This window comes from Odocoileus virginianus, chromosome 6, assembly GCF_023699985.2.
Source record: "Odocoileus virginianus isolate 20LAN1187 ecotype Illinois chromosome 6, Ovbor_1.2, whole genome shotgun sequence".
NCBI lineage: Eukaryota > Metazoa > Chordata > Mammalia > Artiodactyla > Cervidae > Odocoileus > Odocoileus virginianus.
The window spans coordinates 77,104,437-77,118,767 of NC_069679.1; the positions used below are offsets into that span (position 1 = coordinate 77,104,437).

General features: G+C 41.8%; 1 protein-coding gene across 25 annotated transcripts in view; it reads left to right on the top strand.

Moving 5' to 3' along the window:
* The window catches only part of NRXN3 (neurexin 3), a 1,774,064-nt gene that overhangs the window by 859,407 nt on the left and 900,326 nt on the right, over positions 1-14,331 (top strand). For 12 of the 25 annotated variants that reach the window (XM_070469697.1, XM_070469702.1, XM_070469686.1 and 9 more), the window contains one exon: positions 1,272-1,298. The exons of the other annotated variants lie outside the window; for them this stretch is intronic. In XM_070469697.1, coding sequence (XP_070325798.1) covers positions 1,272-1,298 — 27 coding nt within the window. The remainder of the gene's footprint in view (positions 1-1,271; positions 1,299-14,331) is intronic. 25 annotated transcript variants of the gene reach the window in all.

The following is a 14,331-nucleotide window of genomic DNA, read 5'->3' on the forward strand; positions in this document are numbered from 1 at the left end:
GCAGAGTCACAGGAAACAGAACACATTTCTTGATCTATCATTTCTTTGCCTAGAATAGGAAACAGGTAGGGGATAAGGATTCATTACTAAAGAACTAAAACCTGAATCTCACCAAGATGGTGGATGTGTTTTATTCTCATATAGCTGGGATACACAGGCTAGGATGTAGTGTGTGTTCTTGTCAAAGTCATTCATAATAACCCTTCAAGATCCCTAAGTAGTAGTTATATTACTTTCCCTATCATATCTAACCCCAAAGAGTCCAAAATTACTTTAAAGAGTCATCAATCCACTACTCTTTGGCACTCAGTTGTTTATAATAAGAGAGAAAAAAAAATCCTGAATTAGATTTTTATTTTATGTTTCTAATATATGTGGAGTGCATAATTTAAAAGTTGAGTGTGAGTTCTGGACAGCTTAGCCAACATCTAACTGTGACCCGCAGCCTCTCAGTTTGGGCTAGGGATTTTTAATATTGTCTGATTCAATACTTGGCTAGTAGATAACTCTTTCTGTCTTGAGGCCAGCTTTGCTGCAGAAACCAAGGCATGCATTGGCTAGAAATTCAATCTCACACTTGCAGATGGTAATCATCTGAGAGAAACGCACGTGCTTCATTTGGAGACTGGCATAAATAAATAAAAAGGGCATTGGGTTGGGTGCCGTTCTGCCCACCGCCATTTGGGTTCAGCTCCATTTTTTAATAAATTAAGCCAGCTGAGATGGTGGGTGTCCCCAGATCACCTTCAGAGCAATGCCTGATTCTGGTGCCAGTTTCCTTGGCGGCATTTTCAGGAGGTCAGAAGGGGCGCTCCCCGGCCACTCGTCCATGCTCGGCTCCTCCATGTGCAGAACTGTTTCTGTGGGCTCCGTCTGGCTGTGCACACGTGTCTTTCAGTCTGGCCGCGTCTGCCCCCTGTTTCTTGGTGTTCATCCTGACCGAGGGGCAGTCACCTCTCTGGACCATCTGCCTGTTGGCCGTGTGCGTGGGAAGGCTCCCCTGCCCCTGCTGCGCTGCGTCCCACCCCGCGTCCCCCCGCCCCTGCCCGGCTGTCGTGGCTCTGATGACCGAGGCCTGCTCCACCCCTGGTCTGTGCATTCCCTGTCCGTGCTGTCTCTGGAGAAACCCGTGGAGCATCTCAAGTGTCTGTCCGAGTGATGTTGGTTATGCCGATTGTGTGTCCATTTCTGTAATGTGATCCCCCGTTTACTCGACCACTTACTAACCTCTGGTTATTGTTTTCGCCTCTTCTGTCCTTTTGCTAACAAAGTTGCGTTGACCAAAGCTGACCTGCAAGGTAGAGAAGGTTCTTGTTGCCATTACCGCTTTGGACTGAAAGAAGTCCTCTGTCACCCTTGGGATCTTTTCTCTAGAGGCCTTCAAGCTGTCACACCTCTTGGACAGTGGTGGTCGTGGGGAGGGGGCTGAAACCTGTGCTCTTTACAGACAGCGGCAGAGAACCCGGATCGCTGCGTGAAAAAGAACCGCACTGGCAAGGAATCTTGGGGATGTGAATATGCTTCCATTTGGGGGAGATCAAAGAGGTTTGACAGCACCCTATGTGGTGGTGACCCACAGACGTATTGATCCATTTCTGGAAGTGCCTCTCCACGTAGTTGTCATGGAGCGGGTAGGCCCCTTTTAATTTACTCATTCCAGACAGAAGACATCACTTGGAAAAAGAAAATGAAAGCCCACTTGTGTTCTTCATTTATTATTTGCTGTGTCAGGGAGGTCATTTCTCAGAGCAGGACTTTTGAGTGCTTGGAACTTATGAAACAGAATGCCTTTTTCTCTTAACTCATTTTAAAGACATCTTTTAGGCATTCAGCAGATATTAATGTCATTAAAACATTCTAGAGATTTATGTCCCCTATTGGGGATTTTGATGGAGCACTTTAATTTCCTGTTTGTGATTCTACAGAAAAAAACAGTACTCTTGGGTTGGGGGGGGGACACGAGGTTTATCGATCTATCGGTTTTATGCTGAATCCCCTTGAAAATTGCTGCATGTTAGATATCAGTGAATATCTATTGCAGAAGCTGCTTCTCCTACCATTCAAAGAGGCGCTTTTCAAAGTCTGTAATGGTTCACCTGTCCTGTCGTGTCAGAACTTTGATGTAGAACAGCCAGACAAGACCCAGCATTTTAGATATCTTTCAGCCGAGAGTTAAGAGGGGTGGGGGAAAATGGAAAAAAAAAAAAAAAAAGAGGGGTGGGGGAATTGAGCCTGAGATGGCTTCTGTGAATTCACAATCAGCACCAATTGTTAGAATTAGGTAGATGGAGGTAGCTTTAAAATAATACTTTTGGGGTTTCCCTGGTGGTCTAGTGGTTAAGAATTCATCTGCCAGTGCAGGAGACACGGGTTCCAGCCCTGGCCCAGGAATATCCCACATGCTGCGGAGCAACCCAGACTATGTGACACAACTCCGGAGCCAGTGCTCTAGAGCCTCTGAGTGGCAATTACCGAGCCCAAGGGCCACAACTGCCGAAGGCTGTGCCCTGTAACCAGTTCAGTTCAGTTCAGTCGCTCAGTCGTGTCTGACTCTTCGCGACCCCATGAACCACAGCACACCAGGCCTCCCTGTCCATCACCAACTCCCAGAGTTAACCCAAACCCATGTCCATTGAGTCAGTGATGCCATCCAACCATCTCACCCTCTGTCATCCCCTTCTCCTCCTGCCCTCAATCTTTCCCAGCATCAGGGTCTTTTCAAATGAGTCAGCCCTTTGCATCAGGTGGCCAAAGCATTGGAGTTTGAGCTTCAGCATCAGTCCTTCCAATGATCTCTTCAGATCCAAAGATCTTCCAGTGATCTTCCCAGGACTGATCTCCTTTAGGATGGACTGGTTGGATCTCCTTGCAGCCCTATAACCCGTGCTCCACAAAAAGAAAAGCTAAGTCTATCCGAAGCCTATGCACCACAGTGAAGAGTAGCCCCTGCTTGCCACAACTAGAGCAAGCCTAGCACAGCAGCAAAAAAAAAAAAAAAAAAAAAAATTGCTTTTCACTCAAAAGATCATTTACTTTGCAATGAGTTGTTAAATATCATGTCGATAACCAGCACAAGTGTCTCCTTCTTGGGTGGCTGCCAACTAGAAGTCTCTCTTAGCCATTTTACTCTCACTCTTTCTTCTTCATCTCAGCAGATTCACCAATACGCTAATATGTCATAAAATTGATGAAAAGAGCACGCACTGGGTTAGTACTTTGAAGTCCTAGGTAGCTATACAGTAGCTTTCCATTTCATATATGTATGACCCTTTCAGTAATACGAAAGACTGTTGTTTTTAGACATTCTATTCAGTTTTCCAACTAGGTCTACTCCGTGTTACTCTGTAAATGAAAGGGAGATAAAAGTGGGCAGGATTTGATCTAGAAGAAAGACGATGCAAGGTTGTCAGAGCTTCTTGTGACCAGATATTTTTAGATAAAACTAGACAGCTGCATATACCCCTAGACTTTATGGTTTTTCATGGTAAGAACTATGTGGATTTTGAATTCCCAGAAATTTACATGGGGACTCATATGTAGCAAAACGATCTGAAAGTTCCCATTCAAAGGAGAAATGGTTTATAGGAAACATAGTTCATGTCTATGCCGTACAATAAATTGTTGACCAAAGTGTAGATATGTATTTGGGGACATAATAGTTTCGAGTGTCCTAATTTGCTCATCCACAGAAGCAGTCTAGTCATCAGTATGGTTTTTATGTTACTACTCCATTGACCAAATTCTCTTCCATTCTTGTGATGACTCACCAGTCTCTGTGGCAGGAGACTATTATTCTTTGTAATTATTTTGAGTCATCTTACTCTTTCTGGATATTATGGCAAAAGACCTTTTATGATGCAAATACCTGTCCTTTCTGTTTTCCTGACATTGGGGTATGGGCCATTACTCATACTCGCCTTTTCAGCTACGGCCTGTGGCCACAGATAATACTAACTACCCTAATTGTGAAGGACAGTAAAGACATTTGACGAGGAAAGGAGGTTAAAAATGAGTCTAAAAAGTAAAGGCAAATCATATTCAGAAGGAAATATAATGGTGGATCTAGGAAGTGGCATGAGTTTGGACAAATTAGCAGCTTGAATCCTCTTGTCCTTGTGTTGTTGGGGTGGTTTTTTTAATAATATTTGTTTGTTTGTTTGTTTATTCATTCATTTTATTCATTCTTCTCCAGTGACATGAAATAGATCTGTAGGAGATCAGCCAATAGCTACACCACAGATTGAAAACCTCTGTGCTAGAGTGAGCATGAAGCCAGCTGTGTGGTCTTGGAGAAGGGCTGCTATGCTGCCTGGGGTCACGATGGGTGCTCAGGCAGAGTTGGAACTGAGTCTGAAAGAGGACATGTTTTAGGTAGAGAGGTGGAAGCTCATTTAAGAGCCTGGCCAGTTTGAGCACCTACCAGAAGCTCCATTTGGCTGAAATAATGGGCATGTGTGGATGTGACTGTGGATGAAGCAGGCCCAGTAGGATGGAGACAGGTGACGTCAGAACTTTTGTGTAAGGGATTGGACCTGACTCTGGGGTTGCTTTAAGGAGGACAGAGACTCGGGTCAGAGTTTCATCTTTTCAAGTTCACTCTCATACCCAGGTGCAAGATGGATGAGGAGGACAGGAAGTAGAAGCAGAGAGTGGTTCGAAGGGAAGTAGCATCTTCCAAGACAGAGGGAAGAGCTGTGAAACTGACCCTTGGTACTTGTGTGGGCTAAGAAGACAAGTATGTGTCTTTCTGGGATGAAACCTTTGCTGAATGATGAAGAAAATGAACTTTCTCTCCTGTGTATTTCCTTCCTACCCCAAGTGTTGCTGTGTTTCACAGCAGATGCATTTACATATCGTGACCAAAAGTGTCAAGGAGGAACTTGATGGATGGCCCTGGTTCAGGTCAGACTTTGCATCCCTCCAGTTTAAGAGGGAGTAAGAGTTCCCTTGAGACTCCTGGGAGGTGCTGCCTCATGGAACTTCAAGGTCCTTTGAATAGAATAACAATGTCTATTAGCTTTTCAGGAGTAATTTTCAGATTCCTTTTTATTTGTGAGAGGGGTATTCCTAGAGCAGAAAAGATTCCTAAAAGCTTATCCGTAGAAAGAAGCTGCTCAACTATAAAAGCAGTATTAAGTTTGGTCTGTTGGGAGTGGGACAGATGAGTCATACTCATCAGGAATAGCTCTTTATTGGGTTAAGTGATTAATCAGAATATCCTTTCCCCACTTTCCATCACATTGCCCTCTTGGCAACTTCTGTTTCTGGAGATGAATAGCTTCTTTTTGGAATGTAATTATCCCTCTGCCCAGATGATGGGCAGGTGGGTGGGAGGGGCCAAGGATTGATCAGATTTGGTTCCAAGTGCTGCTGTATCTTAAGTCAATAAATGTTTTTGGTTTGGATACCTTGAAAACCTAAACCTTCCTTCAGGTCATTCAGAGTTGACATCAGCCAAATACTTCTAGTGGCTAATCTTCCATCTTTCCTTACTGTACGGAATATAGTTCTTCACTTCATTTTCTTCAAAGCTAAGAGCTGTATTACTTTCTCTATTGTATTTTATGTGATACAGTATTTGACTTAATAGAAATCAGGTCCTCAAAAATGGTTTGCATTATGGGCAACAATGAGAAAGATAGGAATTAGGTGGAACTTCCCACAGTGGTTTCTGTCTCTTGTCTCTCAACATTGCATGACAGAGGTTTTTCACAGAAGAACTGTAGCTATGGCTTGCTAACTCAGTGTGTCTCATTTCTGCACTCCTGACTGATTTACCCAACTAAAATGGGTAGAGAGAGCTTGATTTTCTTTTCCAACAGAACTGATAATACCCTTTATTGAGGGTCTCCTCTGTGCAGGCACATGCTAAGGACTTTCTATACTGTGTTTCTATAATGATAATGACCTTGCATAGTAGATGTTTTTATCCCCAGGTCAAGGATGACTTTATAGGCTTTGCATATGTTGTCTTATTCAATCCTTACACCATGTGAGGTAGAAGCAATTTCTATCTCCTTTATACAAATGGGGAAACTGGGGCTCAGAGAATTTAGGTAGCTGGCTCAATTGCACATTGCTCTTAAGTCATAAAGCTGGATTTTAAAGCTTATCGCCTTTCCCATACCGTGCTATGGGGTGTGAGTCCAGATTTGAATATTTCCAAGGCAGAAACAGTGCAGAGATGACCAGAGAGTATCCAAGAGGGTCCTCCAGCTGAATTTATGGTCGCTGGTTTTCATGGCAATACTAGGTCACTGAGTTCCAGATGATACTGGTGCAGTGTTCATTAAAGCAATTTAAACTAGTCTTCTCTGTCATTGAGCCTGACCTTTGAAATCCCTTCTCTCTCTCTCTCTCTTTTTAAAAACTACCCTCTACTACTCCAACAAGTTACTCCATCAGTGCTGAGAAAAAGAGGAAAGGCAGAAAAATGAGGCCCCAGTTAGTATTTTCTGAGTCAACGTTGACTTTTGGGGACCCGTTCATGGTTGTTAAAAAGAAGGAGTGATCTGATCTAATCATTTGACCTTTATTACCCAGACACCCTCTGAAAATCGGGTGGGTTGAGGAAGAATTCTTGGTTTCATGACGATGCCATCCCCTCATCTTTACACACACCCCATTCCCTTGACCTCTCCGTTGTCTGCAAGTGCCCTGTGGGTAAATCGCTTTACTCACCAAGTGTGACTGTTCTGTGTTGCTTACTGGCCATTGAGGGAAGTGGTGTGCTGGAGCTGACATCAGCACAGGAATTTTCAGGAATTTTGCCAATTGATCCATAGCATGTAAGACGTATTATAAATACCTTGAGATTGGCTGTAGGGGAAGTAGTTTATGCTGTAAAAATCGGCTTACAGAAATGTTACAGATCGGGTTTTCTTTTTTTTTTTTCTTCTTATAGTTCTAGTCATTGACTATTTCACAGTGCAGGAACCAAAGGCCATTGGAAATAAAGAACTCATGAGGGCATCTTGGTTTCCACCAATTCCCCTGTCCATCTTGGCTTATTTATGTTCAGTGTGTGATGAGAGGGCTGAAGTTATTGAGGAGAACAAGGGTGCTACTGAAACTGTCCCAGTGTCCCCCAAATGCTGGATTTTACCTTAGTGTTTTTCACTCATTGTCCTAACCAACTGACCGTTTTGAACCCTTGATCGAGGAGAAGGAGCCATAGGTCCTGAGCATGCTTGATGGGGGACCTTCCTGATCATAAGCTAAGACATAGGTCCAGCCTTCAGGACAAAAATGTGAGAAGATCTTGGGAACACAGTTGCTCTTAGGTCTTTCTGCAATGGAATTTTATAACATTTAGGACCCTCTTCTCTGGCTTTGCTTAATCTTCTGTGAAATGGGACCAGAGCATTCACTCTCAGCTTTTTCTTTATGAAGAGGGATGCTTGGCACACTTAAGGATCATTGCTTTCTTACTTTAAAATTAAATAGAAATGAGCTGAGTTTCTGCCAATTAAAAGGGATGAAAGGTATGTTGTCTGTAAATGACTCTTTGGAAAAGCTAAGAGGACCCAACATTGTAAACATAGAAGTACTTTGAGAGCTACAGAAGCATCCTAGCTGCAGGGACCTAGACAGACATGCAGCTCAGTAAGGATAACCTTATCCCTAATGTCATGATGGAGGGTCCTGGCAAAATGTGGCCCACTGGAGAGGGGAATGGAAAACCATTTCAGTATTCTTGCCTTGAGAACCCCATGAACAGTATGAGAAGGCAAAAAGATATGACAGTGAAAGATGAACTCTCCAGGTCACAAGGTGCCCAGTATGCTACTGGAAAAGAGTAGAGAAATAGCTTCAGAAAGAGTGAAGAGGCTGTGCCAAAGCAAAAACAATGCCCAGTGGTGGATGTGACTGGTGATGCAAGTAAAGTCTGGTGCTGTAAAAAAACAATATTGCGTAGGAATCTGGAATGTTAGGTCCAAGAATCATAGTAAATTGGAAGTGGTCAAACAGGAAATGGCAAGAGTGAACATCGACATTTTAGGAATCAGTGAACTAAAATGGACCAGAATGGGCAAATTTAATTCAGATGACCGTTATATCTACTACTGTGGGCAAGGATTCCTTAGAAGAAATGGAGTAGCCCTCATAGTCAACAAAAGAATCTGAAATGCAGTACTTGGGTACAGTCTCAAAATGACAGAATGATCTCTGTTCTTTTCCAAGGCAAAACATTCAATATCACAGTAATCCAAGTCTATGCCCCAACCACTAATGCCAAAGAAGAGGAAGTTGAATGGCTCTATGATGACCTGCAAGACCTAAAGCTAACACAAAAAAGGATGTCCTTTTTATCACAGAGGACTGGGATGCAAGAGTAAAAAGTTAAGAGATACCTGGAGTAACAGGCAAATTTGGCCTTAGAGTAGAAAATAAAGCAGGGCAAAGACTACCAGAGTTTTTTCAAGAGACCACACTGGTCATAAAATCACCCTCTTCCAACAACACAAGAGATGACTCTACACTTAGACATCACCAGATGGTCAATACTAAAATCAGATTGATTATATTCTTTGTAGCCAGAGATGGAGAAGCTCTATACAGTCAGCAAAAACGAGACCGGGAATTGACCTGTCTCAGATCATGAATTGCCAAATTCTGACTTAAATTGAAGAACGTAGGGAAAAATACTAGGGAAAACCATTAGGTCAGGTATGATCTAAATCAAATCCCATATGATTATACAGTGGAAGTGACAAATAGACTCAAGGGACTAGATCTGATAGACAGAGTGCCTGATGAACTATGAATAGAAGTTCATTATTGCCCAGAAGGTGGTGATCAAAACCATCCCCAAGAAAAAGAAATGCAAAAAGGCAAATTGATTTTCTGATAAGGCCTTACAAAAAGCTGAGAAAAGAAAAGAAGTGAAAGGCAAAGGAGAAAAGGAAAGGTATACCTATCTGAATGCAGAGTTCCAAAAAATAGAAAGGAGAGAGAAGAAAGCCCTCCTAAGTGATCAATGCAAAGAAATAGAGGAAAACAATAGAATGGGAAAGACTAGAGATCTCCTCAAGAAAATCAGAGATACCAAGGGAACATTTCATGCAAAGATGGGCTCAATAAAGGACAGAAATGATATGGACCTAACAGAAGCAGAAGGTATTGAGAGGTGACAAGAATGCACAGAAGAACTATGAAAAAAAAATCTTAATGGCCCAGATGGTGTGATCACTTACCTAGAGCCAGACATCCTGGAATGCAAAGTCAAGTGGGCCTTAGGAAGCATCACTATGAACAAAGCTAGTGGAGGTGATGGAATTCCAGCTGAGCTATTTCAAATCCTAAAATATGATGCTGTGAAAGTGCAGCTCTCATATGCCAGCAAATTTGGAAAACTCAGGAGTGGTCACAGGACCAGAAAAGTTTAGTTTTCATCCCAATCCCAAAGAAAGGCAATGCCAAAGAATGTTCAAACTACTGCACAATTACATTCATTTCACATGCTAGCATAGTAATGCTCAAAATTCTCTAAACTAGGCTGTTGAAACAGTACGTGAACCAGGAACTTCCAGATATTCAAGCTGGATTTAGAAAAGGCAGAGGAACCAGAAATCAAACCGCCAACATCCATTAGTTCATAGAAAAAGGAAGAGAATGCCAGAAAAACATCTACTTCTGCTTCATTGACTATGCTAAAGTCTGTGTGTGGGAAATTCTTAAGGAGCTGGGAATACCAGACCACCTTACCTGACTCCTGAAATATGTATGCAGGTCAAGAAGCAACAATTAGAACCAGCCATGGAACAACTGACTGGTTCCAGAGGGGAAAGAAGTACATCAAGGCTGCATAGTGTCATCTTGCTATTTAACTTATATGCAGAGTACACCATGCAAAATGCCAGGCTGGATGAAGCACAGTCAGTAATGAAAATCACTGGGTAAAGTATCAGTAACCTCAGATATGCAGATGACACCACTCATATGGCAGAAAGTGAAGAGGAACTACAGAGCCTCTTGATTAAAGTGGAAGAGGAGAGTGAAAAAGTTGGCTTTAAACTCAACATTCAAAAAACAAAGATTATGTCATCTGGTCCCATCACTTCATGGCAAATAGATGTGGTAACAATGGAAACAGTGACAGATTTTATTTTCTTGGACTCCAAAATCACTGCAGATGGTGACTGCAGCCATGAAATGCAAAGACGTTTGCTCCTTGGAAGAAAAGCTATGACCAATCTAGATGGCATATTAAAAAGCAGAGACATTACTTCGCTGACTAAGGTCTGTCTAGTCAAAGCTATGATTTTTCCAGTGGTCATGTATGGATGTGAGAGTTTGACCATAGAGAAAGCTGAGGGCCAATGAATTGATGCTTTTGAACTCTGGTGTGGGAGAAGACTCTTAGTCCCTTGGAATGTAAGAAGATCAAACCAGTCAATCCTAAAGGAAATCAGTCCTGAATATCCATTGGAAGGACTGATGCTGAAGCTGTAGCTCCAATACTTTGGCCACCTGATGCGAAGAACTGACTCATTTGAAAAGACCCTGATGCTGGGAAAGATTGAAGGCAGGAGGAGAAGGGGATGACAGAGGATGAGATGGTTGGGTGGCATCACTGGCTTGATGGATATGAATCTGAGCAAGCTCCAGGACTTGGTGATGGACTGGGAGGCCATGGCTTACTGCAGTCCACAGGGTTGCAAAGAGTAGGACAGACTCGTGGACTGAACTGAACTGAATGTCAAGAATACCTCTCATGAAGCCTTGACACTTTTAGTTCTTTTATTTCAGCAGCAGAGGCTATAGATTGCTCAGGAAGCTGGTAAGAATCTTTCACACATACACATACACACATATGCGCAAGTATGCAATTGGTTGAAACCAAGATGCCCTCATGAATTCTTTATCTCAAGTGGCCTTTGAATCCCTGTGTTAGTCAATCTATGTGTCATCTTCCTTTTCTTTGTTCTTTCTTTCTTTTTTTCCTTCCCACTCAATTACCGCTCAGTCATCCTTCCTCTATGAAACAATGTAAATTAAAAACTGTAAAATGGAAAGGTTTATGAACTTACAGAAGTAGGAAATAAAATTGAAGGTGGAGGATATCATTGTAGGCCGCCCATGGCAGCTCCCTATGGTTCCTTCCAGTGGCAGCTGTGCTTTATATGGGCCAGCAAATCCTTTGATTGGCACAGTGTTCTACTCTTGAGATGCTTCACATTGAGATGCCAATCACACTATGCAGATGCCTTATGATGTGTGATTACAGATGATGAATATTAAACTAACCGCTCCTGGTGCCCACTAGTGGGCTACCAGCCGTAGCCCTTTGAAATAAATGGATTTTGGGAATCAGACCAGATGTCTCATCACCAAGCCCACCTTTCCATTATGGCCAAGACCATAATGCTGGTTATTTACCCATTTTAAATTGGAATGCTTGAAGTGTAAGTTTGGTTAAGTCCTCCTTGGCAATAGCAGAAATACACTCGGATACAAGTGTCCTGTGCTTCCAACCGCACTTCTGTCTCAAGGACCTGCAAGTAATAAAAGGCAGCCTGTCAACTTTTGATTTTCTAGACCGTGAAGAGCAGTTGACTGAGTCAGTTTGCATTTACGGCAGAGGTAGATTTTAGCAATAATAGGTGTGAAATGACTGTCTGGAACAGTCCTTAAAAAGAAAATCCCAGATTCAAGCAGAATGATGAGAAATTTGTGGCAGCCATCAGAGTTATCACCTGAAAAAAATGAAGAACAAAGACATAATGTGATGCTTCTCAGTAAACTAAAAACAGAGATGGGAGTTAAAATCAAAGTACCTACTAACATCATTGACAACTTTTTTAGTCTTTTCATGCATTCTGTTGCCTTGTCACTTTCCCTACTACACAAAGAAAAGTCACTATATTTTCTCAGAAGAATATGTGATGATTTTAGTGAGCATTGATTACATATTAAATGCACCATTCCTATGCAGGGGTTCCCTGCAGTCTTAGTGCAATTTGAAGTTATTGTTAATAATTGAAAAACTTTCTAAATGTGTAATTCCAAAGGTTTATATTATCCTACTGTATCTTAAATTTTAGGTTTATTTGGAAGAATGTTTTAGATAGGATTATTGTCTTTAGGAATATCTATTATATTTCTAAATATATGCATTTGATACAGATTTTTATCCATATACTTAGACAAGGCTAGATTGTCCTGTTTATTTTTAACTGAATTTTGAATTGAAATAGGATTTGAAAATTTTCGTTGTTAAAACAGCCACATTTTTACACTTAAAAAGTTATCTTTCTCTGGTTGTAGGTTAGAGATACCTTAAGTTACTCTTGCTAATCTAATAGCAACAAACATGCCCCCCCCAACACACACACACAAGTTTATTCATGTCCGTAGAGATCAGTTGTGGTGTTAGCACACCTAGGTTTGAGAACTCATCCTGCTACTTATTTCCTGTGGGACCTAGCAAAAAGCAAAACAAAAAACACTTAACTGATCTGTGATTTAATTCACTTTTCTGAAATCCTTGCCTTCCTATGTGTCAAAAAATTCTTTTATTTTTGAAGTTCTGGGTGTCTTCCATGAGAAGATCATTCCTGTTGTTGTTTTTGTTTTTTTTTTCCTGATTCTTTAATACTTATAATTGCTTTATCATGTGTTTCCAAAGACTAAATATCTGAACCATGCTAAGTACATTGTCTGGCACATGGTAAGTGCTGGGTAATTGCCTTACTTGGTTATTGTTATACCCTTTGATTTGCATAAGATTGAATTATTTCAGTGGATGTGCAATTGGAATCATTGTTAAAGTTTTTTCCTTTTTTCCAGAGCATTCTTATCCATTTCTCCAACATTTCTTTCTTTCCTTCTGTCTTTCTTTCTTCTCTCTCTTTCTGTAGCTCAATTTGGAAGACACTGTGAGAATATGGAAAACAGATACACTTATAAGATATAGTCTATTCAGTAAGGGATGTACATAACAAGTTTGAAATAAAAGGAGCTTATGTTGCTATTCAGAAAGTATTGTACGGTCTAGTCTTAGCTCACACTCATTCAACACAGTTACTGCATACTTTTCCTGGACACTGGCAACCCAAGAGTCTGTCCCAACATCTGGTGAGATTGAATGAGTCTAATAGTTAAATTAGAGGAGGAAATGTGGTCAATTAAATACCACCACTGCCACTACCCCCAAAACGTTTGGTTCCAAGTAGAACATTACTTATATGAGTTGTTATTGGTAAGTTCTGTGGATAAATTATTAGTTAGGAAAACCACATGGCTTTAAGTCACAAAAGAATTTTAACCCTTTATTTTTTGATTCTCTTGTTCTTTCTTTCATTCAGTAATATTTTTGAGCTATTATTTTATGCCAAATACTTTATCAGAACTTAGAGAAATAAAAAGTGGGTAAGACAAGCAAGGTGTCTGCCTTCAAGGGACTCATATTCCACTAGGATGAGATAGACAGGAAAGAGCTTATTAAATAATTTATTACAGTCCATGTTGTTGTTGTGAGTTAAATAAAGAGGGAAACAGGCTGGAAAGTAAATGAAATACTGATGGGGACTTCCTCAAATAGGAGAGTCTGAAGAAAGCCCATTTTGAGCTGCAACTTAAAGAATGAAATGAGTCAGTTATTTGAAATTCTGTAGGAAGAACATTTCAATCTGTGGTTTGAGGACCTGAAGGTAGGGGTGGTCTTGAAGTGTTCAGGGCAAGGGGTGGGTGGGGGGGTGGGGTTTGGTTGGGGGACTGCTGTGTGGTCCTAAAACTGAGCAGCCTGAAAACGACCCAGAGGACTAGTCCTGCCTCTGATTCCTGAGCCCTGCCTCCAGGCAGTAGGTCTAGGTGGGGTCTGAAAAACAAACATTTCTCACAAGCCCCCAGGGGATGCAGGGACAGCTGACTAGGCATCTACGCGCTGAGCATCATTTGTGGTGAGAAATCGGAAGGAGGAGAGCTTGGTGTGTGCGGGTGGACAGTAGCAAACGTCGCTGGAGGAGAAGGCAGGGGCCCTGGGATCTCACCCTGGAAAGAAAGCGAACAAGTCATTGCCAATCCTTCTGGTGCTTGCTGAAGCCCTGAAACCTCCCTCATTCTTGAGAGGATTACCATGCAGTCAGTCTTTGAGGATTATCCAATTCTGAATAGCACTCACCCCTTAATGCATCAGCTGGTAAAGAATCCACCTGCAATGCAGGAGACCCTGGTTCAATTCCTGGGTTGGGAAAATCCCCTGGAGAAGGGACAGGCTACCCACTCCAGTATTCTAGCCTGGAGAATTCCACGGACTATAGTCCAAGGGGTTGCAAAGAGTCAGACGCAGCTAAGCGACTTTCACTTTGCATGCAGAGCACATTCTTG